Source organism: Sorex fumeus, unplaced genomic scaffold, assembly GCF_029834395.1.
Source record: "Sorex fumeus unplaced genomic scaffold, SorFum_2.1 ptg000044l, whole genome shotgun sequence".
In the NCBI taxonomy this organism is placed as follows: domain Eukaryota; kingdom Metazoa; phylum Chordata; class Mammalia; order Eulipotyphla; family Soricidae; genus Sorex; species Sorex fumeus.
The window spans coordinates 3,105,802-3,131,669 of NW_026606101.1; the positions used below are offsets into that span (position 1 = coordinate 3,105,802).

At 58.7% G+C, this 25,868-nt stretch overlaps 1 protein-coding gene across 3 annotated transcripts; it reads right to left on the minus strand.

Annotated features, from left to right (window-relative positions):
* Positions 1-25,496, minus strand: L3MBTL1 (L3MBTL histone methyl-lysine binding protein 1). Of its 3 annotated transcripts, none has more exons than XM_056121986.1 (22): positions 25,328-25,496; positions 24,967-25,190; positions 24,289-24,430; positions 24,045-24,186; positions 23,819-23,933; positions 23,124-23,208; positions 19,535-19,582; positions 17,569-17,657; positions 14,815-14,919; positions 13,893-14,028; positions 13,512-13,603; positions 11,831-11,982; positions 11,442-11,518; positions 10,757-10,842; positions 10,507-10,617; positions 9,809-9,923; positions 7,861-7,960; positions 7,495-7,692; positions 7,346-7,395; positions 2,154-2,311; positions 1,330-1,392; positions 1-163 (listed from the first exon to the last, which is right to left on the minus strand). In XM_056121986.1, the coding sequence occupies exons 1-22, from the start codon at positions 25,461-25,463 to the stop codon at positions 29-31; spliced, it is 2,559 nt and encodes an 852-aa protein (XP_055977961.1). In that variant the 5' UTR covers positions 25,464-25,496; the 3' UTR covers positions 1-28. The 3 variants fall into 3 exon arrangements, with proteins under 3 accessions (XP_055977961.1, XP_055977964.1, XP_055977962.1); XM_056121989.1 differs by having other exon boundaries at positions 2-163; positions 24,967-25,186; positions 25,328-25,431; XM_056121987.1 differs by having other exon boundaries at positions 4-127.
* Positions 25,497-25,868: the final 372 nt, after the last annotated feature.

The window sequence follows — 25,868 nt, forward strand, 5'->3', positions numbered from 1 at the left end:
CGGAAGGGGGCCCACCCCTCCCAGCCGGTCACTTTAGGGAGTCATCGGCGTTTTTGAACATGAGAATGGCGTTGTAGATCTTCAGGGCGGGACCCAGCTTGACGCTCATGATCTTCACGATGTCCGCCTGTGTCAGCAAAAGGAAGGCCTCGCCGTCAATCATCTGGGGGCGGGGAGGGCGGAGGGCAGCGGAGAGGGGGGAAGAGTCCAGGGGCAGGGGAGGGGGGAAGGGGGGTGTCCAGAGAGAGAAAGAAGAGGGGCGGGTGTGAAGGGCACACGGGGAGGCAGGCAGGCGGGACGGGAGGAGGGAGAGAGGAGAGAAGGAAGACGCCGTGGGACGGGGCAGGACGCGTCCGGGCCTCCCAGGCCTCCCACCGGCTCGCGGGCGGGTCCCTCTCTGCGGCTGCTCTGCTGAGGCTCAGGCTCGGGCTCGGGCTCGGGCGGCTTCCAAACCTGCCGGCCTGGGGCTGCTCCGGCCCCGGGGCCCAATGGTCAGCCTGACGCTGCCAGCAGGGAGCAGCAGTGACTGCAGACAAGCTGGCGGGAGGCGGCGACAGAGCACAGAATTACCTGGAGGAGAGAGAGGGAGAGAGACAGAGAGAGAGAGAGAGAGAGAGAGAGAGAGAGAGAGAGAGAGAGAGAGAGAGCGCGGTGACACGTCAGACCTGGCGCTGCCCCACTTGCTGCCTTCAAGGGCCGCTCCCCGCACACCCGTCCTCTCTCTGCGTCCCAAGCGAGCAAGGGGACACGCGGAGCGTCCAGAGCTCAACGCGGCAGAGCTGGTTCCCAAGCCAAACCACACGCAGAGCTGAGGCTCTCGGACCCGGCCCTCCCTATGGCTGGCTTCTGGGGGACGCTTCCGGAAAGATGCGCATGGCATAAAATGTGCCATGCACATCTCACGGGAGCTTCCTGACTGGCACTGGCTGGGCAGAGTGGCAGGTGAAGGAAGGAGGTCCAGCTCCCTCCCGAGGACGGTGCCCAGGCTGCACCAGCGTTCACAGCAGACTGTCTTTTTTCTTTTGTGGGGGAGGGCCGTGAGGGGGGGAGCAGGAAGCACCACACCTGGAAGTGCTCAGGGATGACTTCTGGCAGGGCTCAGGGGACCCCACGGGGCGCCAGGGATTGAACCTGCGTCGGCCGCACGCAAGGCGGGCCACTTCATCACTGTACTGTCCTGTACCTAGTTTCCCCTGGGATGTGGGAACAGGTGGGGCGGCCTCCCTAGCGGGGAGGGGGGTGTTCACAGCAGAGAGAGCGCCTGAGCTCTGCCTCTCGGGGCGGGGTCTCTGCCCCCACCACCATCCCCGCCCTGTGCTGGTACCTTACCTCATCTCTGAAGAGTCGCGCTTGGTCCTCGCAACCCGTCAGGGTCTGAACGAAGCCAAAGACCTTGGAAACCAAAGGAACCGTATTGTCAAGGTGGGCAGAGGCCTGGGAGTGGCGAGTGAGGGGCCCTGCCCCTGCCTGGCTGCCCTCTGGGCTGAGAGCATGTGCTTCACCTCATCAGAGACCCCTGGCTGTCCCAGGGCTGTGGGCCTGTCCCTCCCCACCCACCGGATGGGCGAGTCGGAGTGTCTGGGTCGGTGTCCACTGGCGGGAGAGCGGGGGAGGGGGGAAGAGGGAGCAGGGAGCAGGGAGGAAGAAAGGAGGAGGGAGGGAGGAGGGAGGAAGAGGGGGAGGAGGGAGGAAGAGGTAAAGAGGGAAGAGGGAGGAGGGAGAAGGGAGGAGGGAGGAGGAGGGGGAGGAGGAAGAGAGGAAGAGGGAGGAGGGAGAAGGGAGGAGGGAGGAGGAGGGGGAGGAGGGAGAAAGAAGACAGAGAGGAGGAGGAGGGAGGAGGGAGAGGAGGGAGGATGAGGGGGAGGAGGGAGGAAGAGGGGAGGAGAGAGGAGGGAGGAGAGAGAAGGGAGGGAGGAGGAGGAAGGAGGAAGAGGAGGAGGGAGGAGGAGGAGGGCGGACAGAGGGGAGGGAGGAGGGAGAAGGGAGGGAGGAGGGAAAAGAGAGGAAGGAGGAGGGAGTAGGGAGGACGGCGAGGAGGGAGGGAGAGGAGGGAGGACAGAGGGGAGGGAGGAGGGAGGAGGGAGAAGGGAGGAGGATGGCAAAGGAGGGAGGAGGAAGGGGAGGAGGGGGGGGCAGCAGCCCTGGCCTCTCACCTCATCGATGGTCCACTTGGCCACGGCGGAGGCCGAGATGCCCGCCACGCCTGGCAGGAGCTTGCAGTGCTGCTCCCAGCAGAGCGAGAGTGAGCGGTCAGGGTGCGTGGACAGGGCCGACAGGAAGAGGCTTGGGTGAAGGGCGTCCGTGCTCAGAGCTGGGAAGCAGAGGCAGAGTTCTGGGCTCGTCCCCAGAGCCCTCCGGGACCCGCGCCCCTCTGGCCCCTCAGGAAGGCTAGAGGGAGAGACCGGGGCTGTGGTGCCCTTCCGGGGGTCTGCCTGGCAGAGGTGCAGGAAGGGCCCAGGCCTCCCGACTCCCATCACGTGCTCACCCCCGACAAAGCAGGTCCCTCCCCCACCCGATTCCAGACGCTCAGGTCAGCTGAGGGGTTCTGTGGGGCCTGCAGGAACGCCCGGGTGGGCGCTGGAGCAACCCCAGAGGGCGCCACTCTCGAGCTCCCCTGCAGCAGGACGGTCCCCAGAGCCAACACAGCCCAGACCCACAAAGTCCCTTCTGGGTGACCCTCTCGTCACAGTGACACTTGCGTGGACACTGAGAATCAGAAGCTGCTGGCTCACCCTCATCCCCCTGGCCCCCCGGCCCAATGTCACTGCCCACTGCTCTGTGCAGAACCCCATTCTCCACCCCCCCCCCCCCAGCCTGTTGGGGCTACCTGCATGTCCCGAGCCTACACGGGCACCGAGAGAGGGACCCCAGCCCACTGGCCACAGCATGTTGCTTGTGGTTCTGCTCCCTGACCGACAGGGGGAGCCCTGGCCCCCTGCCGTCCATCCCAAAGAGGCTCTCGCGCCTGAGGCCCCGTGACCCTGCCAGGGGCCTCTCCGTGACCAGACCTGGCACTTGCCCTGTGGGACTGCAGGTGGACCCACAGGCTCTGCCACGCCGGCCCCTGCAGGCAGTGCTGGGCTGATCCCGACTCAGAGAGGCGGGTCCTTCCCGTCCACTTGCTGCCGATTCTCTAACACGGGTGTCGGCATGCGCTGGGCCTCCTCACAGACTGGCCGCTCCCCCCCCCCCCACACACACACACCTGGCCATCAGCCTCAGTCCTGGATCCCCTTTCCCACTCGCCAAGTGTCCGGCAACTGCCTCCCTGCCGGCCTCTTCCTTTCTCCGACCAATCCTGGGTCCGGCCACAGCCCTGCAGCAGCAGCAAGGGTTGAACTGCTCGGCCGGTCCCAGGGCGCCCTTGGGTGCATCCACCAGCACCTCAGCCCTGGGCTACGGGCCTGCCCATCTCGGAAGGCCCGAGTCTGGTTTTTTATTCGGCCTGGAGATGGGCCTGGAGGGCAACAGCGGTGGGTAGGAGCTTTGCTCCTTAGCGTCTTCCCCGGCACACAGGGACTGCTTGGGTCGCCCCTACCTGCAAACTGTCCAGCTGCAGCGCACAAACAATTCCGCTTAGATTTTTGAGTTTTGGTTTATGAACCACTGAAATGTATTCCTCAAGTTCTGGGAAGCCTAAGGTCATGACATCTGCAGAGGGAGTGCAGGGAGGTCTCCTCGCTGTGTTCTTGGGGGTTCCCGAGACTCCCTTTTTTTTTTTTTTTTGCTTTTTGGATCACACCCAGCAATGTTCAGGGTTTACTCCTGGCTTTGCTCTCAGGAATTACTCCTGGCGGTGCTTGCGGGACCATATGGGATGCCAGGGATCGAACCCGGTTGGCCACATGCAAGGCAAACGCCCTACCAGCTGTGCTATTGCTCCAGCCCCACGAGACTCCCTTTAAAAAAATGTTGGGGTCACACCTGGCAATGTCAGGGGTGACTCCTGGCTCCGCGCTCAGGAATGACTCCTGGCAGATCTTGGGGGACCATATGGGATGCTGGGGATCGAACCCAGATCAGGAGCATGCAAGGCAAGTGCTCTCCCCCCTGTACTATCGGTCTGGCCCCAGAACCTTTTGTAAGGGCACTAATTCCCCTCATGTGAGCCCCCCATTTGTGGCCCAATCACACCCAAGGACCCCACCTCCAAATAGCGTCACTGTGAATAAGTTTCAACACCCCACACCTTGCGGTATGGGAGGTGTCATCCTCTAGTGCCCTTATTGATGGAAACAGACACAGTTGCTGGATAAGCTCCACGGAAGGGTAGGAGAGCCAGCAGGGATACAGCAGTGTGGCGGGAAACAGACATTATTCTTCTTTATTTTTGGTTTGGGGACCACAGAGAGTGATGTTCGAAGTCTATTCCTGACTCTGTGCTCCGAGTTTGCTCCTGGTAGTACTCGGGAGACCAGGTGGTGTGGGGGATTAAACCCGGGCCTCCTGCATGCAAACCATGTGCTCCAGCCCATCGAACTTGCTCCTGAACCCCAAATGGGTCACTAACATGGGGCTCAGTGTCTTCGCTCATAAGTGAAGTGGCTGAGTAAGGAAACAGGTTCCCTCTTATTCTTTTTTTTTCTTTTCCGGGGGAAGGGGGTTGGGGCCACAACCAGAGGTGCTCAGGACTTCCTTCCGGTTCTGCGCTCAGGATCACTCCTGGTGGGCTCGGGGGACCGTATGGGATGCTGGGGACTGAACCTGGGCCAGCCGTGTGCAGGGCAAGTGCCCTTCCCGCAGTACTATGGCTGTGGTACCCGCTCTTGCTCTTCCATGCAGCTGACGACAAGGGGTCTCAACAGCCCTGCGAGCAGCTGAGTCCTGTCCTCCCAGAAGCCTTCCCCTTGATGCCGTCTGCCAGTAAACCTGGAGTCCAGATGTGGAAAACTAACGGGTGAGACAGACGTGTCCTCTAGGACAGACTGGGAGAGGGACAAGGAGGAATGCAAAGGAATCAAGAGACCTGCTCTGTGTCTGCTCAGCTGCAGAAGGACCCTGAGGCCCCGTGGGACACTGTCCTCGGCCTGGGTGGAAGGGGGGTGCCCAGCCCTGCTCTGGAAAGACTGGGGATAATCTGGACGTGAACACAGTCAGCCCCCTGGTGGTCAGAGACCGCATAAAGCCAGGCAGGATGGGTCGAAAGGCCCACCTTAGCGGCATCCTGGGACGCTTCATGCGGGGACCAGAGGGCCACCACACTGCTCACTCAGGCCCCCGACTGCAGGAACCACCTGGTTTCTACCAGCGGGAACAGAATGAGGGGCAGCAGGGGAGACTGACGGGAGATGGGACTCCCGGGCACCGGGCAGTACACGGTGCTGAGCACTTTGCAGGGAGCCTCATTTAAGTCACCAGCATCTTCCCAGCAAGGGACTGTGAGCAGCAACTTCTAAATGAGGAGACAGAGGCTCCGAGAGGAGGTGTCACCTCTCCAGGGAGGGCAACGTTGGACCTCGGGGCTGAGCTCTGAAGCATGATGCTTCATACGGCGTCAAGAGCACTTCCGGGAAGCACGGAAAGACCTTGGGCCCCGCCCGGAAATGGTGCCAGGACTGGGGATTCCTCCCCTGCCGCCTCTTCTGGCCTCAGGTGACATGCACGCAGGTCAGGTGAGAGAAGATCCTTATGGGGCACCAGGGACTGTGTCAGTGACAAAAGTGAAATGGACCCATTTTCTGGTGGACAGTTCAGCCACCCTTTGGACCACACTGTGGGTTAAATTTTGACCGTCCCTGCCAATTTCCTAACCCCCAGTACCTCAGAAGGTAACTATCTTTGGAGATTGACATGTTGACAACTGTGTGTGTGTGTGTGTGTATGTGTGTGTGTTGGTAGGAGTTAAAGTCAGGCCCTCATGATTGCAGGACAAGTGCTTTAGGGCTGCAGAGATAGTACATCAGACAGGATGCCTGCTGGCCAACCTGGGTTTGATCCCCAGCACCACAGAGGGTCCCTCGGGAACCATCAGAAGAGCCAGAGAGATAGTACCAGCAAGTAGGGCGTGTGCCTTGCATGCGGCTGACATGGGCTTGATCCCTGGCATCCCATATAGTCAGTCCTCTGAGCCCTGCCAGGAGCAATTTCCAACTGCAGAGCCAGAAGTAACCCCTGAGCATCATCAGGTGTGACCCCAAAATAAAAACAAACAAAAGGGGTTGAAGCGATAGTACAGTGGGTAAGATGCTTGCCTTGCATGTGGCTGGCCTGAGTTTGATCCCTGGCATCCCATATGGTCCCCTGAGCAATGCCAGGAGAAATTCCTGGCATCAGGAATTTCTGAATCAGGGGTAAACCCTGAGCACTGCTGGGTGTGGCCCAAGAAGCAAAAAGAACCAGCGGAAGTGATCTCTAAGTATAGAGTCAGGAGTAAATCCTCAGCACCACCGGGTATATATAGCTCCAAAATTTAAAAAGAAAAAAAAAAGTTTTTTTTTTAAAGGACAATTTCTCCACCACTGAGTTAAATCCCCAGCTTATATGGGCTTGGAAGAGGCAATCCAACTAGCATGAGGCCCTAATTTTCAATCTGACTGGTGGCCTGGTAAGAAAAGAAGCTTTAGACAGAGAGAAACAGCAGCAGCTAAACGCAAGTGAGGACACAGTAGCACGACAGCTGCCCACCAGTCAGAGAGAGGCCTCGGGGGCAGCCCACCCGCCTGTACCTGCAGCCTGGACTTCTCGCCGCCCGTGGGGCCATCAGCCCCCATACTATGGGGTCACAGTGGCCCAGAAGCCGTGGCACAGGGCATGGAGCAGTGCTACGACACTGGGGTCAGCTTGGCATCTGCGTGACAGACGCCCACCGGGCAACTGGGGCACACCTGAGCATGGGCTTCCCTCACGAGAGGAAAACAACATCCGCGCTGCAGACGGCAAGTTTGTGCCAGCAGAGACAGCCGGGGCGCTGGCCTGGAGGTGGGGGGTTGGGGGGGGGGCAGTGACCACTAGGCTTCCCAGCTGGGGGTCCCATGTTCCCTGGAGGAAACGGGCGCAGAGAGAGGCTGTGTGATTTTCTCCAGGTGACCCGGTTAGAGAGGACCAGCCCTGGCCTCCCTCCCAGGAGACCAAGAACGGAGGGAGCAGGACCCGGGGCAGCCTCCTGCCCGCCCTGGAGAACAGAGAGGCCAGAGAGGCCGAGTGTCCCTGACAGACTCACGGCCAGGACTGAGCGAACCGGGGCTGGGACCTGAGGTCACTCCAGGCTCCGAGAGATGCTCCTGCCGCTGACCTCTGCCCACCTCCCCCCCACTCCCCCTACCCCCAGGAGTGCCCATCCCCACCGTGACTCATCTGACCAATCACGGGTCACTCATGGACACTTGTTCGAGGACGTGGTACTTACTCGGGAAATCTTCCTGGGGCATCTTCCGGTACTTCGGCGGACGTCCGATCCTAGGGAGAGAGGGAGCGGGTCAGTGACAGGGAACCAGGGCCCGGCCCGACCCGGTGGGGGGGGGGGGACCCGAGGCCCTGCCCCTTTGCCCTCTGTACCGGCTGTGGTGGCGAGGCTTCTTCCTGAGGGAGAAGCCCGCGAGGTGCCTCTTGCGGGCCGCAGCCTCAGTGTCCGACAGCTCCGTCTTCAGCCGGCCCTGGTTCCTCTCGGCCAGCGGGCAGCCCGACAGGCAGTGGTGAGCCGTGAACTTGCCCGTCACGTGGCCCGAGCCGTCACAACCAGGGGTGGGGCACTTCCTGGGAAGGAGACGGCAGCAGGTGGGTGGGTGGGATTCACCGATGACGTGCGGCCCTTCCCGACCCCGCTCAGAGCGCCCAGGGGAAACCTCGTAGGGTCGCAGATGGTAGCCAAGAAATGTCCTGCTGGACAGTGTCTGGACGCTTGGAGCAGGTTCGGGGTCTCACCGGTGGTGAAAGCTGTACTTGGACGTCCTAGCGTGGGGCAGGCTCTGGTAGGCGAGAGAAGGGCAGCCTTCGGGGGTGGCAGAGCTGGGTTCTCGGGGGCCTGGAACAAAGGGACAGTGGTCAGTGGCGGGTGCTGGAGGCCGGGGTGGGGTGGGGCGGGGGAGCAGTCTTCCAGGGGAAGGTCAGCACCAGGAACAAACCACCTGGTCCAGGGGCTCTGGACTTGCAGGGAAACCATGCCTAGTGGCGATCTGTCCCCCTTGAGGGATGGAAACTGGACCCTCCGGAACGCTGCTGAAACAAGCAGGCTGAACCCCCTTGGGACTCTTGCCCGAGAAGCCACCGGAGGCAAGTTTGTGGGATTCTTGAGTGTTTCCCTATTTTTATCCTGAAATATTTTTTTTTCCAGTTTTTGGATCACACCCGGCCATACTCAGGGGTTCCTCCTGGCTCTGCACTCAGGAACTACTCCTGGGGGTGCTCAGGGGACCCTATGGGATGCTGGGGATAGAACCTGGGTCAGCCGTGTGCAAGGCAAATGCCCTACCCCTTCCACTACTGCTCCAACCCCCTTGGCCACCTTTTTTATGCTCTACCTATGTGTGTGTGTACAGGGCTGGAGCGATAGCACAGAGGTAGGGCGTTTGCCTTGTACGCGGCCAACCTGGCTGACCTGAGTTCGATTCCTCCACCCCTCATGGAGAGCCTGGCAAGTTACTGAGAGCATTCGCGGCCATGCGACATCTTATTATGACACCTCATTCCTACTTTGACAAACTGGCAGGCTACCGAATGTAGCCTGCCCACAGGGCAGAGTCTGGCAAACTCCCCGTGGCGTACCCAATATGCCAAATACCAGTAACAATGATGGGTCTCATTCTCCTAAAGAGCCTTGAATATAATCTCAGGGCTAGGATGAAGGAGACGTTACTGGAGCCTGGTCGAGGCAATCGACGAATAACAGGATGATCTGTGATCTGATCTGTGATTTTGACCGCACAGTAAAAGCCTGGCAAGGTACTCGTGACGTATTTGATATGCCAAACACAGTAACAAGTCTCACAACAGAGATGTTACTGGGCCCGCTCGATGAACAAATTGATGAACAACGGGAGGACAGTGCTACCTATGGGTGTAGAATGATGGAGATTTCATGTGAAACAACAGTGCTTCCAGGGGCTGGAGTGATAGTATAGCGGGTAGGGCGTTTGCCTTGCATGCGGCTCAACCTGGTTCGATTCCCAGCATCCCATATGGTTCCCTGAGCACCGCCAGGAGTAACTCCTGAGTGCATGAGCCAGGAGTAACCCCTGTGCATCGCCAGGTGTGACCCAAAAAGGAAAAAAAAAAAGTGCTTCCAGCAGGGAAACAAAGGCAGGAAGTCCAAGCCCAAGGGTGAGAACTGGGGCTTCGCTGACCATGAGCAAACCTTTTGTTTGTGGGGAGGGACACATCCACCAATACTCAGGGGTTACTCCTAGTGCTGCTTGGGGGACCATAAGGGATGCCGGGGATGGAACCCGGGTCGACCTCGTGCAAGGCAAACGCCCTCCTAACTGTACTATCTCTCCAGTCCCATAGCCTGACTTTTAATCCTGGTCTCCAGAGAGGAAGAGGATGCTACAGAGGGGACCCTCGGTGTCCTCAGCGATCAATGTCTGCTGAGAGGCTCCGTGCGCAGCTCAGAGAACTCCCGTGAGTGTCACAAGCCTTGAAGCACATGCTCCCAGGTGAGCCTGCCCCAAGACCCCAAACCCTCAAGTGGAGAAGCCGAAAGCACCACCAACTACCACAGCGCCCCTTGGTGGGGAGGCTAGGGGGTCTTACAGCTCAGGGTCAGACCTAGGCATGGAGGCCAATCCCGCCCCGTGAAAGCCCTGGGGGTGCTATCGGGGCTCAGGGGCATGACCCCTGAGGCAAGGGTAAGGAGGCCCGAGGGGGTACCCACGGAGAGGAGGCTGCAGGGGATGCCCAGTCTTGGAGCACCAGCCCGCAGGGTGGATGTCGGGGTGGTCGGCGTCGATCCAGAAGTCGTAGGCATGACTCCAGCCGTCAAAGTGGAGCTGGGAGAAAAGGGCTGGCGGTCAGGAATCCTCCAGGCTCCCAGAGGAACGCCCCATCTGCGGGGCCTGTCAGAAGTTCCCGGAGTGGAAGCACCAAGAACCATCTGCACAAGGACCCATCTGGGCTGCCGTGTCTTCTCAGGGCTCAGTGTTAGGGCACTGCCTGCCTGTCCCAGATGACGACAAACTCACAAGGCCTGTTTGCCCAGGGAGGAGTTTAAGGCACAGGGAAGGGATGGACTTGCCAAGGCTGGTTCTCACTGGCTTTGAGCTTGGAGCTCTCCACAGTCTGATTCAAGCCATACCCTGTTTGTTTGTTTGTGTGTGTGTGTGTGCGTGTGTGTGTGTGTGTGTGGAGGGGGGGCTACACCAGGCTGTGCTCGGGACCCACTCCTGGCTCTGCACTCCAGAATCTCTCCTGCCAGGCTCGGGGACCACACGGGGTGCCGGGGACAGAACCTGGCTCGGTTGCATGCCAGGCAAACGCTTCATCCACTGTCCTATCGCTCTGGCCCCATAGACCCTTCCCCTGTCTACACCCGTGGGCCTGTCCACTCCCACAGCCCGAGGGGCCCAGAGCCACCTTGATCCGATGGTCCTCCACGTCCTCCACACTGGCCACGCGAATCAGGGCCGGGTTCCTGAAGTCCACGGCCTCCAGCTTCATGTTGACCAGGAAGCTGTGCGGGGGGCGCTGTGGGGGAACGGCGGCCCAGCTCAGCGCGCCGAGCCCCCAGGAAGGGAGCCCCAGCCAACATCATGCCTGGGAACTGCATCTGGAGGGAGGGGGGCTCCTCCGCCCCAGTGCAGTGCTGCCAGGGACAGAGACTCACCACCTTGAAGGCCCACGTGGGCACGGCAGAGGCCCCGGTTTCTTCCAGGTATTTCTCCCAGCAGAAGCTGTCGGGGTCTGGGTAGTCTGGGGGAGAGATGAGGGCAATGAGTAGCCCCCCAGCAAGCACTCGGGGGAGCTCGCTGAGCCCCTCGAGTCTGTGGGAGAACTCCGCCCCCTGCAGCCCCCACATGGCCCCCACAGCCAGCTCCTCGCAGGGGACTTGGAGCAGACGGGTGCTGAGGGCGAGCTTCAGAGGCTGAACGTTTTCTGCATACAGGAGACCCGAGTCTGACCCTTGGCGGCACAAGGTCCCTCCTGCACTGCTGGGAGCGACCCTTGAGCACAGAGCTGGGAGTCGCCTGGTCATGCCTCCATCCGCCACCCCACGAGAAGCAGCAAGTGCGTCACTCCCTCATGGTTCCCTGGGAAGCCTGGCTCCCCACCCCCCCATGGACCCACTTGACCCCACTCCAGCCCCAAGAAACAGCTACTGCACAAGAGCCAGCGGAACATTCTGGAAAGGGCAGGGCACACTTTCTGCACTCTGGGCTCCTGCTTCCTCGCTGGGCACGTACCCCTCCAACTTCCTTTCCTTCTAGCTGCGGGACCCCTGCCCTCTCTCCCTGACCCTGAAGGATCCAGCTGAGGGTCGGGGCAGGGATCCGGGGCGAAGCGTCCGTCACCTTGGGGAGGCGTGAGGGGCTTCCCTTGCTTCTGGCACCAGCCCACCGGGTGGATGTAGGGGCTGCCGGGGTCACACCTGAAACCCAAGCACACTTGGCTTGTCCCAAGGAAACGCTGAGGCCCCGAGTCGGCCGACAGATGGCAGCGTGGGGGCTTGAGGGCTGACCCGCCTTTAACCTCCTACCCAGCGTTGGCTGATAGGAAGGGGAGAGAGTGACCCCATTAACCCCCGCTCCCCCTTGGAATCTTTGCTCAAAGGTCATGCTGTGTTCCTTAAGAGGCAGATCAGGTCCTCGGGACAGCAAGCCCCATCCCCCCACCCCGTCACCCCCTGAGCAGAGGTGAAAGTCGGGCCAGACCTGCACTGGGCACCCCCTGACACCACTACCAGTAGTCGTAAGTGTCGTCCCAGTTGTCAAAGTGCACCAGAAAGCGGCTGTTCACCACGTCGGTCACACTGGCCACGCAGACGAGGGATGGGTTCATGCGGTCGACCGCTTCCAGCTTCATGCCCACCTGGAAGCCCAGGGCTGGAGGGTTCTGAAGGGCAAGAAGAGGGGCTGTGTGGCCAGGCCCGGGCTGCCGAGAGCGAGCCCAGCGCCCTCACCCGTGGAGGACGGGGTTCCCTGGGGCCCACACCCACGGGTGGGCAGGAGAAGGGCAGGAGAAATGCGCAGAGAAAAAGGGTCCTGGTTCGATGGTGTTTTGGTTTGTCTGGGGGCCACACCTGGCTGTGCTCAGGGCTTCCTCCTGGCTCTGTGCTTGGGGGTCACTCCTGGCTGGCTTGGGGGGGCCAAATGAGAAGCTGGGGATTGAATCCAGGTCAGCTGTGTGCAAGCAAGCACCCACTACCTGTTGTACTATGCTCTAGGCCTTGTTTTTGATTTTATTTTATTTGGGGGGGGAGATTGAGGGGGACACATCCGCTGTGCTCAGGGCTTCCTCCTGGCCCTGTGCTCAGGGATAACTCCTGGTGTTACTCAAGGGGCCGTATGCAGAGCCAGAAAATGAGCCCAGGTTGTCTATAAGCAAGGCAGGCCCCTCCCTTAACACTTGCATTAACTCTCCGGGTAACCATCCCATTTTTATTTTATTTATATTTTTTTGGCTTTTGGGTCACACCTGGTGAAGCTCAGAGGTTACTCCTGGCTCTGCACTCAGGAATCACTCCTGGCGGTTCTTGGGGGACCATATGAGATGCCGGGGATTGAACCCAGGTCAGCTGCGTGCAAGGCAAACGCCCTCTATCTCTTTGGCAACCATCCCATTTTATAATGGAGACCACAGTCCTAATGGACGGTAGGAGGGTGTGTGTGTGGGGGGGGGGGGGGGGGAGTGGGGGGTCATGAATTAACTTAAAAATCTGCTTTTCTGAGTTGGGGATGGAGCAGAAAGGAAGAATACCTGCCTTGCAGGTATCAAATCCCCGGCACCGCAAAACAAGACAAAAATCCCCCAGAAGCCTGCATTCCTGTTGCAGTAGTGGGCAGGACTCCACCCGTGCCCTGGAGACCTGTAAGCACGATCTTGGGGGACAGACTGGGGTCCAGAGGAACGGCCCTTGCCTCCACAGGATCTCTGGTTTCCGGGTGATGGGGAGTTTTTGCGGGGGGTTCTCTACAGCTCCCAAACCTTCCGCCTGGGATTAGGAGATACCTTGACGTTGGAAAATAACGGCCAACAGCCTTGAACAGAGAAAAAGACCAAGGTGAGCTGCTGGCACTGCCTCGAAGCCAGGCAAAAGGAAGAAGCTACAGCCAGAGCAGAGCCTTGGGCCTTCGCCCCAGAGCCGTGGGGCAAAACAAAGCAAGAAGCACATGATGCCTGTGGCAGGCGGCGTGCCAGGGGTCCCGGGAGTGGAAGAGGGGGCGTGGGGAAGGAGTTCCTCAGGAAGGGGAGTGGGGGGGGGAACCTCTAACCAGTTTCCCTCTGGCCCTGGGCCGACCCAGCCCTACCCCTTTGGCAAGAGGGCCAGAACCAAGCAAACCAGTGCGCTTCGGATGCATCCGGACACGCCGGCATCGGCAGCCTGTCTGGGTACGGTCCCCCGGGGTCCCCCTGGCACTCACGTGGCTCTGAGTCACAAACAGGTGCTTGGGGGCGGCCTGAGCTCGGGTGCTGCGCAGATACAGGCTCCAGCTGAACTCGTCCTCCTTGTAACCTGGGCCCCTCGGGGGGGGGACGAACAGAGCACCGTGCAGAGACCGGGCCGGGGGAGGGGCTGCGTGCAGGCCTGAGGACCCCGCGAACCACCGGGCCCCTGCCCAGGCGCCCCCTGACCAAGCAGGACATGCCCAGGGTGGCCCCTTGGCAGGAGGAGGGGAAAGTGAGTCAGGGCTGAAGGCAATGAAGAGGAACCGAGGCAGAGAAAAGGGGGGCCCGGGGAAGGAGGGCGGAGAGGGGGGGTCTTGGGGCCCGGCCTCAAACCACAAACCTACCCTCGGCCTTACCTTTGGGGGGCTGCAGCGTGTGCCCGGTCTTCTCGAACCAGCCGGCGGGGTGAATGTCGGGGGAGTTGGCGTTGACCCAGAAGTCGTGGCACTCCGAGTACCCGTCCAGATGCAGGCGGAGGCGGTACCCACACACCTGGGCCGAGGCGGGGACCACAGGGCCTTGTGGGCGTGGCACACTCCCACCCACCCGCCCCACATCACACCCCTCCTCTCCTGGCCCAGCCTGGTGGTTGGGGCGGGGGTGTCTCGGAGCCTCTCACACCAGCGAGCACCCCCCTGCTCTTCACTCCCTGGTTCCCCCAACCCTGGCCTCTGTCTCTTGCTCCCCCTTCCCGTGATGAGACCGCTCCCGCGCTCCTTCTCCCTGAGTCCGGGGTGCAAGGCGAGAGATTCTCCGGTACCCTCCCCGGACAGAGCCGTCCCTGAAGATGAGGCTGCCCAGGGCCCTTTCCTTCCACTCCCCCTCTCACTGCCCCCCCAATTGTGCTTGTCTGCTGTGGCTGCGCCCACCTCACTGGAGGCAACTGCATATTCCGGAGTGAGGTCGCTGTGCTGTTTCTGCCTGGGACTCCCACGGCCCTCTGGCTCATCTCTCAGGAAGCAGCAAAGACAGCCCTTCCTCTAGGGAGCCCCTCCAGTCCCCTGGGGGCCTCACTGCTCGCCTCTGTTGCCGTGGGGCTAAGTCACAGACGCGTTTGCCTGGTTCGCACCCAACTGCCTGGACATTCCCTGCCAGCACCCCTGCCCCAGTGACCTCTCCTTAGGAGACCCCTGTGGTGAGGTCCACACCACTCTTTGGGGACAGGGGAGCGGGTCCTTCCTCTGGGTCCCGTCTAAACCCCCCCACCCCATGCATGCGGCGGACTCATCAGTCGCTCCCAAGAGACGCCATCAGGCTGGCGGGGATGCCTGGGCTCACCTCGGCCACCGTGAGGATGAAATACAAGGAAGGGTGCTGGGGGTCGATGCCTTCCAGTTTCATGCCCTGTCTGAAGCCATTCTTGATCTCAGGGGCCACCTGGCACTGTCAACGCAGATGGGAGAGGCCCCAGCTTCCATCGAGTGGACGGGAGGTGAAGGAGCGGCCTCCTGGCCTCGCCTGCCTGCTAACTGCCCAAGCGGTCACTTACGTGTGGCTACTGAGGGCAGGGACTTAGAGCGTTAGAGTAGCTCGCAGTCCCTTCAAAACGTGCGCTGATCCGAGACTAACACCCAAGGACGGTAGAGACCAGGGCCAGGAGGATTGGTCCATGGTTGGAAGCTGGCCTCAAGGGCTGGTTGGAGAGGGCAGTTGGGACAGAGAAGGGGCCATTATGACAAAGAAGACAGTTGGAAATGATCGCTCTGGGTGAGAACGGCATGCTGAAAGGAGGTAAAGGAACAAACATGATCACCTCTCAGCATCTGTGTTGCAGACCATAGTGCCCAGAAGGAAAGACAGAGAGAGAGAAAGAGAGAGAGAGAGAGACAGAGATGGAGGGAGGGAGGGAGAGAGAGAGAGGGAGAGTGAGAAGAGCAGAGCCAGGGTGGGTTGAGGGGGTGCAGGAGGGAAACTGGGGTCACTGGTGGTAGGAAACGGACAATGGACACTGGTGGAGGGATGGGTGTTGGGTCATTGTATGACTGAAACCCAGTCATGAACAGTGTTGTAACTGTGTACCTTGCGATGACTCAATTAAAAAATTTTAAATTAGACCAACCAACCACCACCACCAACAACAACAAAAAGCAGACTGCAACAGACTCTTCCGTCTCTGTGCAAAGCGCCCAAAGCCCGCCTCGGGAAAGGTCACAGACACAGCTGCGTTCACCGCGGCCTACGGGGAGCCAGGACACAACCACAGGCCGCTCGGCTGGAAGGAAAGACGGAATCTTGCCTCCTGTGCCAAGGTGGATGGAACCGGAGGCTGTCACGCTAAATGGCAGGAAATTGAAAAGAGAAGCCAGATCTGGCACCATTGGCCTCGTGTGTGGGTCGGGAAGAAACAGAGCGAAGAAACAACGTCCAGCACAAATGAGGTTACCCTCGGACCAGGGAACCGAGGGAGCTGAGAGGGTCCAATGAATGCCCACAAATGTTCTTTCACGAATCTATTTTTTTTTTAAATCATTCTATTTGTCATTCAATGGTAACAAGAAATATAAAGTAAATCACTGTGGGCCCAGGCTTGAGGGGTGGCTGGGAAAGCAGGAAGAATGGTGGCGGGAAGGTGACAGTGGTGGTGGGATTGGGCTTGGAATACCGAATGCCTGGAACAAACCATCACGAACAACTTCTTAAACCACGGTGTTTAAATGAATATGTCACTATCCTCCCGTTGTTCATCCATTTTCTCGAGCGGGTCCAGTAACATCTCCATTGTGAGACTTGTTGTTACTGTGTTTGGCATATCGAATACATCACGGGTGGCTTGCCAGGCTCTGCCATGTGGGCGAGATACTCTCCGTAGCTTGCCGGGCTCTGAGAGGGGTGGAGGAATCGAACTCGGGTCGGCCATGGTGGCTGTGTGCAAGGCAAATGCCCTACCGCTGTGCTATCGCTCCAGCTTGTTTAAATGAAGTGGGGGGGGGGGATTTTTTTTTTAATTTAAAAAAAACACAGGTCTGGAGGGATAATACAGTGGGTAGGGTGTTTGCCTAGCATGCGGCCAACCTGGGTTCGATTCCTGGCAACCCATATAGTCCCCCTGCACCGCCAAGAGTGATTCCTGAGTGCAGAGCCAAGGATAACCCCTGAGCATTGCCAGGTGTAACCCAAAAAAGAAAAAAATATTTTAAACAAAAAGGTCGCGCATATGCTGCCCGAGCCCATGTGCTGCTTGCGCCCACGTGGCCAAGCACATGTGTCGCCCGCGTCTCCCCTCTTGAGATGTGGACTTTCATGCTTTCGTGTCTAATGCTGGGATGTGTCTAGAGGCTCTCTCCACTCTTGGAGAAGCCCGCGTTTTCTCTCTCTCTCTCTCTCTTATTCTCTCGCCCTCCACAGCTTCAAAAGTCCTCCAAATAAAATCTATTTATTATTTAAAAAAAAGGGGGGGGTCAAATGGGCTGTATGTGTGTGTCTGTCTAGGGGTGGGGCTTGGCACTTTGGTAGTGAGCCTGGTGTAACACTGCACCCCTAAAACATAAACGTTTACACTCACAAACCCTTATTACCTCGAAAAGTATTACTTTTAAAAAATTGTTCAGGGGCTGGAGAGATAACACAGCGGGTAGGGCATTTGCCTTGCATGCAGCCAATCCGGGTTCAATTTCCAGCATCCCATATGGTCCCCCAAGCACCGCCAGGAGTAACTCCTGAGTGCAGAGCCAGGAGTAACCCCTGTGCATCGCCAGATATGACCCAAAAAGCAAAAAAAAAAAAAAATTGTACAGCAACAGCAATACAAAGTAAAATATGGATGGAGTCAGGTCTAGAGGTAGGGAAAGACCAACTTACAAAACTGACTGGAAGCTACCAGAACACAAGTCACTGGCAGGGCCAGTAACGGGTGTGAGCCCTCCGCTTCCCTCGTTCTTCCCAGTGTAGAAGCCCCTTCTTCTCTGTTCTCCAGGCGCCCCCAGACCTCCCCCTTCCCTCTCGCCAGTTCTATGAGGGCCCCACAAGGCCTGAGCTTGGGGTAAGTCCCGGGCTGGGAACACAAGCCCGCCGAGGTGACCTGAGCGCACTCACGTCCTGGAAGAGGCTGACAGGGGCAGTGACGGCCTTCTGCTCCTCGAGGTACGACTCCCACGACCAGCCTTCCTTCGTGTCCCCCAGCGCTGTGGAGAGGGGACGGCGGGGCTGAGCCCGAGCTCCTCCTGATGGACCACTGCTCTCCTCGGTTTCCCCTGACCCGCCCCTCCTTTCATCAAAAATCGACCTTGGTCTGAAGACACACGCTGCCCTCTGGTGCCAACGGGTCAGGACGGGTCCAGGCACAGGGGGCGCCAACACATGGCCCGCCCAATCCACTCCCATTCCCCGTCAGTCGTACTCGAGCATCGAACTGGCGTTACCAAGTCTCAGCCCGGAGGAACCAGGCTTCAGGCAAAGCTGAGTGACGGGGCTCAGGTGGCCAAATACATGCCCAGTATGTATGAGGTCCTGAGACGGAGCCCCAACGAGGGGACTGCCCAGCACTTCTTTTTTTCTTTTTTTTTTTTTTTTTTGCTTTTTGGGGTCACACCTGGCAATGCATAGAGGTTATTCCTGGCTCTGCACTCAGGAATTATTCCTGGTAGTGCTCAGGAACCATATGGGATGCTGAGGATCGATCCCAGGTCAGCCGCGTGCAAGGCAAACGCCCTACCCGCTGTGCCATAGTTCCAGGCCTCCCGTCCAGCACTTCTGGGGAGAACCTTGGTGACCCCCCCCCCCCCCAACATGGCACCGGTAAAGATGGAAAAACCCAGACCTGAGGGACAGGACAGCAGCTGCCCTGCATGGGGCTGCCCCAGGTTCCCTCCAAAACTGCATGTGTTCCCCTGAACCCTGCTGGGAGTGAGGAGCAAGTCCTGAGCACAGAGCCCGGAGCAAGGCCTGAGCACAGCTTTAAAACTAAAATTTAGTTTTAAATCCTGCCAGGTTCGACCCCTCGTACTCCATGGTCCCCTAAGTAGAGTCAGGAGGGAACCCCAAGCACAGAACCAGGAGGAAGCCCCAGGCATAGCCAGGTCTGGCCCCCAAAACAAAATAGCACTGTAGCACTATCCTCCTGTTGTTCATCGAATTGCCTGAATGGGCCCAGTAACGTCTCCATTGTGAGACTTGTTGTTACTGTGTTTGGCATATCGAGTACGTCACGGGGAGCTTGCCAGGCTTTGCTGTGCGGGTGACATACTCTCGGTAGCTTGCTGGGCTCTCGAGAGGGGTGGAAGAATCGAACCCGGCTCGGCCGGGCCAGCCACGCGCAAGGCAAACGCCCTTCCTGCTGTGCTATCTCTCCAGCCCAAACCTAAATAAATAAATAAATAAATAAATAAATAAATGTTGAATGGCAAGTCCTGATGGAGAAAACATGAGCCACCTGAGCTCACAGGTGAAGAACCAGAGATGAAGAAAAACAAATAAGAAATGCCTCCCCCCCCCACCCCTTGCAATTCTTTCTCTGGACACTGACAGGCACAAAGGGACTGCAATGTGTGTGTGTCTGGAGGAGTCGACACTCCCAGACAGATACACCAGCCTGTGCCCCAGCACAGACACCCAGGCACACACTGTGGATAGGGGATCCCCAGGTCCCCGACAGGGGAGATGAATCTCTCTATAAACTGTCCCATTCAACTTGAAATAGAATCCTAGCCTCTAACACGGAGGGGAACTGCCTTTCTTCAAAAGACTAAAGCAGATGGGGCCGGAGAGATAGTACAGCGGGGAGGGCGTTTGCCTTGCATGCAGCTGGCAGCTGACCCGAGTTCGATCCCCGGCATCCCATATGGTCCCCCAAGCACAGCCAGGAGCGATTCCTGAATGCACAGCCAGGAGTAACCCCTGAGCATCGCTGGGTGTGACCCCAAAACAAAACCAGAACGAAACAAAACAACAAGACTACAGCAGACGGAGATGTGGAAGGCAGATTAGCAAGGCCAGCCTGAGCTACCCTTAACCCAAGGCCGCAGACAACGAAAAAGGCAACAGCTCAGAAGAAGCTACTCACGTCCCCTGGATAAAGAGCTCCAGCGTCTGCTGATCTCAGTTTTGTCACCTGTGAAAAGCAGGAAAGGACAAGATCACAGAGGGCGGTGGTGGGAGGCGTGATGAGTTAGAGATCTTTCTGAGGGCTGGAGCAATAGCAAAATGGGTAGAGCGTTTGCCTTGCACGCGGCCTGACCCGGGTTCAATCCCCGGCATCCCATGTGTTCCCCGAGCACTACCGGGAGCAATTCCTGAGTGCAGAGCTAGGAGTAACTCTCTGAAACACAAAGTACTGGGCTGGGTGGGTCCCTGGTATGTCACAGGCTCGTGCAGTCCATCTGCGCTGGACTCAAGCACTGCCTTGCTCACTCGTCTGCGGGACTCAGGACTGCAGTGGTGGGTCGCTCGGGAAGAAGCGTTTTGCCTCAGTTTGGAACTTTTAAGTGGCAAGAGCTGCTGTCTGGCAGCTGTCTAAAACCTCCCCTCCCTTGCCTAACCGAGAGAGGCCAACTACCTGACGCAGTCAGGTCAGAGCAGGGACTCTGTTCATCACTCAGCCATCAACCCTGCACTAGCACCCGAGAGCATGCTTCTTCCTCCCTTTTGTCCTGAGTGAAACCTGGATTGTGTCTTAGGGCATGCCACCCACGGGGTCAGGGGAAACAGACGGGAGGGCACTCGCCTTGCATGTGGGCAACCTGGGTTCGATCCCTGGCATCCCATGTGAATCCCCTGACCCCCACGCCCCCCCATCAGGAGTGATTCCTGAGTGCAGAGCCAGGAGGAAGCTCTGAACATCGCCGGTGTGGCCTCAAACCAAAACCAGACCAAACAGAAAAAAAAAGAGAGCGAACACAGCCTTCTCCAGGATGAAAACAAGCAGGAGAAACAGAGAGAGATCAGCAAGCAAGATACATGTTCAAGGGAGAGACGAGCTAGAAGCGCAAGCCCCATTGAGTGGATTTAAAGATACCATTGACATGTGGTACAGGAAAGAAAGGTAATGAATAACAGTGAACGAAAACAAACCCTTGAACTTTGACACGGGAATGAAGAATGGGGGGCAAGGGTTGGATGGGGGGATGGGGAGGTGGCAGAAAGCAGGGAGCGTGGAGAGAAGGGGCAGAGTAGAAGGGACCTAAGGACGGTGCCACATGGTGGCCCACATCAGTGGTAGTGGAGGCAGGTGCATAATTTTGTCTGCCAAAAGCCTAAACATTAATTCTGCAGTTTAAAGAAAAAAGAAAGAGAGCCTGAGCATTAGTACAGTGGGGGGGGGGGGGGATGTTTGTCTTGCATGCAGTTGACCCAGGTTCAATCCCCAGCATCCCAGATGATCCCCCGACTCCCACCTCCTTCAGGAGTGATCACTGAGCACAGAGCCAGGAATAAGCCCTGAGCATCCCCGGATGTAACCCAGAAACCAAAAATAAAAATAAAGAAAGAAATGAAAATAAATAAAAATAAAACCCAGCTCCTGGAAGCGCGCGGCCACATTTGCGGCCGCGCAACATCTTATTATCTTATTCTTGCTTTGGACAACCTGGCAGGCAACCGAATGTAACATGCCCACAAGGCAGAGTCTGGCAAACTCCCCGTGGCTTACCTAATATGCCAAATACCAGTAACAATGATGGGTCTCATTCTCCTAACCCTGAAAGAGCCTTGAATGTGGCACTTTTTAGAACCTCAGGGCTAGGACGAAGGAGACGTTACTGGTGCCTGCTCAAGGCAATCGACAAACAATAGGATGATTGTGATCATGAAAAATAAAAGCCGAAGAGACAGAGTAGGGGTTAAAGGTGGCTTGTGTAGGATAGGGATTACGAGATTACCTTGTGTAGGATAGGGATTACCTTACAGGTGTACCGCCCCAGTCAAGGTTGCATGGCAGAGCCTGGCAAGCTCCCCATGGCGTATTCGATATGCCAAAAACAGTAACAATAAGTCTCATAATGGAGACGTTACTGGTGCCCGCTCGAGCAGATGAACAATGGGATGACAGTGCTATAGTGCTACAGAGCATTTACCTTGAATGCAGCGGAGCCCAGTTCAATCCCTGGCACCACATGCTGGTCCCTGAACTCTGAGAGGAGTGACCCCTGAGCACAGAGTCAGGAGTAACCCTGAGCATTGCCAGGCAAAATGCAGGCTCAGCTACAGAACATGTGCTTTGCAAACCTGAGTCCCGGAGTGTGGTTCCCAAAATGTCAAGCAAACAAACAAAAAACTCCAAAGCAAAACAAAAACAAAAACTACCAAGATACAGAGTGGGGGGAAAATTGTTCTGTATTTCTGACAAAGGACTTACATCTAGAACACACAAAAAAGCAGTAGTAGAAAAGATGAACAACCCAACTAAAATGGACAAATGTGGGGTTGGAAGGACGGTACAGTGGGTAGGGTGTTTGTCTTGCATGTGGCTAACCCGGGTTTGATCCATGGCACCCCATATGGTCCCCTGAGCAGGCCAGGAGTGAGTGATTCCTGAGAGCAGAGCCAGAAGTTAGCCCTGAGCACCACCAGCTGTGGTCCCCCCAAAACCAAAACAAGCAAACAAATCAATCAATCCACCAGTTCTGAGCTCCAGATGACAGATTCCACGTGGGAATGTGAAGACGGCACTGGAGAAAACCTGGGGGCCAGAGCCACTATAAAAGACCTGTTACGGGGGCCAGAGTGATTGGATGGTAGCAGGCAAGGTGCTTGCCCTGCATGCGGCCCACCCAGCTTTGATCCCCCTTCTCTCTCGAGTCCACCAGGAGTGATCCCTGAGCACTGCTGGGTATGGCCCCACAAACAAAGCAAAATAGAAAAGACATCTGTTCCATTTTTAGAACAGATTTTAGGGTCAGAATGGAGCCCCAGAGCGGAAGGTCAGATAGATTACCACCAGAGGCTTACTCCTATCACCAAAGGAACGTAATGCCATGCAGTGCCGTGAGAGGTTACTCAATTCTTTGGCTACAGGTCAGGTCTTTCTTTTTTTCTTTTCTTTTTTTCTTTTTTTTTTTTTTTTTGTTTTTTGACTTGTGGCGATGCACAGGGGTTTACTCCTGGCTCTGCACTCAGGAGTTACTCCCGGCGGTGCTCAGTGGACCACGCAAGGCAAACGCCCTATCCACTGTGCTATCTCTCCAGCCCCGGCTACGGGCCTTTCATGGGAGATCAACTCACAACTGGATAAAAGAAAATAAACTAAACAACACACACACACACACACACAACCCCCACAAACTCAATATACAAAGAAACATTGTTCCTCTCTCATTCTCACTCTTTCCCCTACTACCTCATGTTTTTTGGTTGTTTTATTTTTGATGTTTTTGCTTTTTGGGTCACACCCGGCGATGCACAGGGGTTACTCCTGGCTTTGCATTCAGGAATTATTCCTGGCGGTGCTCGGGAGAACATATGGGATGCTGGGAATCGAACCCAGATTGGCCGAATGCAAGGCAAACGCTCTACCTGCTGTACTATCCTTCCCACCTCCACCACTACCTCATGTTTACCTGGAGAGCAGCAATACTCTCCTTCTACCCACCCTCCCAGGTACACGCACACGCACGCACACACATCCTACAAATCAACAGGCACACAGGCCACCATACCAGGCTGGCTGCTGCTCCAGTCCTCACTTTCCGGGGTGCTAGTGGAAGGCTGTCGCTCTGGATCCTTTCCTTCTTCTTGCTTCTCCTGTGAAAAACAAGCCCGATGCCAGCTTCCTGACTTCGTGGGTAGCTGTGAGTGTCTCTGATAGGGCCCCTGCCTGGCTCTCTGGCCACACAGTAGGTATCTTGCTCCAAACGGGTGGGATTTCTTTTAGGCCACTCGCAGGAACCCGGCTCCAGCAATGGGCCAGACTCACAGGGGTGCACAGAGTCCCTAGCTCCGCTGCCTGGCTTAAGATGCTCCCTGCATGCCCTGCCTTGGGCTGCTCCATCCTGGTTGCTTGCAAAGTCTCTTCCCGTGCCTGTGCACCAGGCTCCCCGGTCTTTGGTCCAGGGACAGGGTTTGTCAGAGTCCAGGCACACCTGCGTGGGTGCTGCCTTCAGACTGGAGGGCGGGGAGGGGAGGGGCGTCTCTGCAAAAGCCGGAGAGGGATTTATCCTCCTTCCCTCCAAACCCGCTCCAGGATTCATTCACTCCCGATGGGCACCTCCAGCGGAAATGAGTGAGTCACCACGAGCATCTGCAACTCTGTAACAGGCAGGAGACTGGGGGGCGGGGGGGTGGGGGAGGGCGCACGGCGGGGGCGCTGCCAGAGCTGCGACCCCATCCCCGCCGACCCCCCAACCCCGCTTACCGGGGGCTCAGGCTCTGACTCGTCGGACGGGCTCTGGTAGTGCCGGCGCCTCCTCTTCTTCACGGGTTTCAGCAGCTCCGAAGCAGCGGGGCCCGAGTTCTCCACGATGACGGACCTGCGGGAGGGAACGGGGTGGGGTGGTCTGAGCGAAAGACCCCAGGGCAGGTTGGCAACCCCCAACATTTACCATCCCTTCCCCGGGCCCCCCCCCCCCGCAACTCCTTACCGCTCCTGGAATAGCGGGGCGCAGCCGTCGTGGCCCGAGCCGGGCTCCGCGCCTGGCTGCGGCCCCCACGCCCCGCGCTGGCAGGAGCCTTCGTCCTCGGGGGGGTCCTGCCGGGGATCTGCCGGAGGGTCCTGGGGGAGGCCTGGCGCGGGGGCAGAGGCGCCTCAGCCTCCCCCCCACGCCCGCGCGAGCCCTCCCCCCCACGGCCCCCGCCGCGCGCTGCCCACGGGCCTGGGGCGCTCACCCGGCTGCTGGGCGACCGCGCCGCCGCCGCCCGCCGGGGCCTCGCCGGCCTCGCACTCCGCCGCGCCTTCCCGCCGCAGCTCGGGGCTCGGGGGATGCTCGGCGCCCACCATGCTCCGCGGCGCCAACTCGCCGAGCCGAAACTGGAGCGCGGGAGGGTCTGAGGACGCTGGACTCGGGTCCCCGCCGCCGGACCCTCCTCCAGCCGCCCCCAGCTCGCGCTAGGCCACGCCCCCAGAACCCAGCCCCAGATGCTCCGCCCCTAGCCACGCCCCCAAGGCCCCGGCCCGGAGCGCACCCACCCGAAGCCACGCCCCTGGTTTAGCCCCTCCCTTAAGTCTCCACCAATCCCGAGCGCTAAAGACGCCAAAGCCAGCCACGCCCCCAGTCTAGCCCCACCTCCAAGTCTCCGCCTATCCTGAGCGCTAGGGGAGTCAAACCTGAGCCCAGCTTGGCCCCACCCTTAAGTTCCCACCAATCCCGAGAGCTAAGGAAGCTAAAGCCACGCCCTCAGTTTAGTCACCGAAAGTCCTCGCCAATCCCGAGCGCTAAGGGAGTCAAAGCCACGCCTCCAAGGTGCCGCGCTCAAAGCCCCACCCCCAGCCCAGCCGGCCTCGTTCCCTTTTCGCCGTAGGCCCCGCCCCCAAGCCCGCCGGCCCCGCCCCCCGCAGACACTGACCCGCCGGCCGCTCCTAGGAGGCGGGGCCGGGGCCTCGGTCCACTCCAGGAGGCGCACGGTGCCGCAGCCGGGGCTGGTCACCCGCACCGCGCTTAACTGCGGCAGGACAGTGGCCGTAACCGGGACGCCCATGACTCGCTCCGGGGCCCCAAGGTGGATCGGCTCCCGTGGAAAGCAGGACACGTCCAGAGTACTGCCGGGCAGGCCGAGAGTGGCCGAGCTGGCTGCCAAGAGATGCACAGGCAGACGTGACCGCCGTGAGCCTGGTGGCCCTGGGTCGGTGCTGCTGGGAGAAAACCAATCATTGCCTCCCGGGATCCACGGATGGGGATGCTCCTCTCCGGATCCCGGCGTGGCCCACCTGGGATGATGAAGGCGGTAGCAGGCAGGTGGGGAGCGGATCCCGGGCCGTCCCTGGTCACCAGGTGCACGCTGACCTCCCCTGGGGAGGGGCCCTGCAGGGTCCTCAGCATCTCCATTTCAGCATGCCCCTCCATCTTGGTTCTCCTACAACCTGCAGAAGCCCCCCCACCCCCCAGGGCGATCAGGGAGGGAGGGGGCTGCCTTTGGGAGAAGCGGATCAGCGCTGGGCAGTGGCCAGCAAAGAAAAGCCTCAGTCCTAAAAGGAGTCAGAAGTCTCAGGAGCAGGATCAAGTCTGCCTCTCGGGCTGGTCAGGTCACCCAGGGGAGGGACCCCCATCAGGCCGTGCACCTCCCAGGGTGGTGCTGGGTAAACTCTGACAGAACTCAGGGGATCAGATCTCAGGACAAGGCTCACTCGGTTGGTCGACTGCCCTGAGGACTTAACCTATCCACCTGCAGACAGCAGCCCCACCCTCAGGCTCTCTCTGAGTACCACTCTCTTCGCCCTATGAGGACCCAGGGCCCACCAGTGGCCTCCC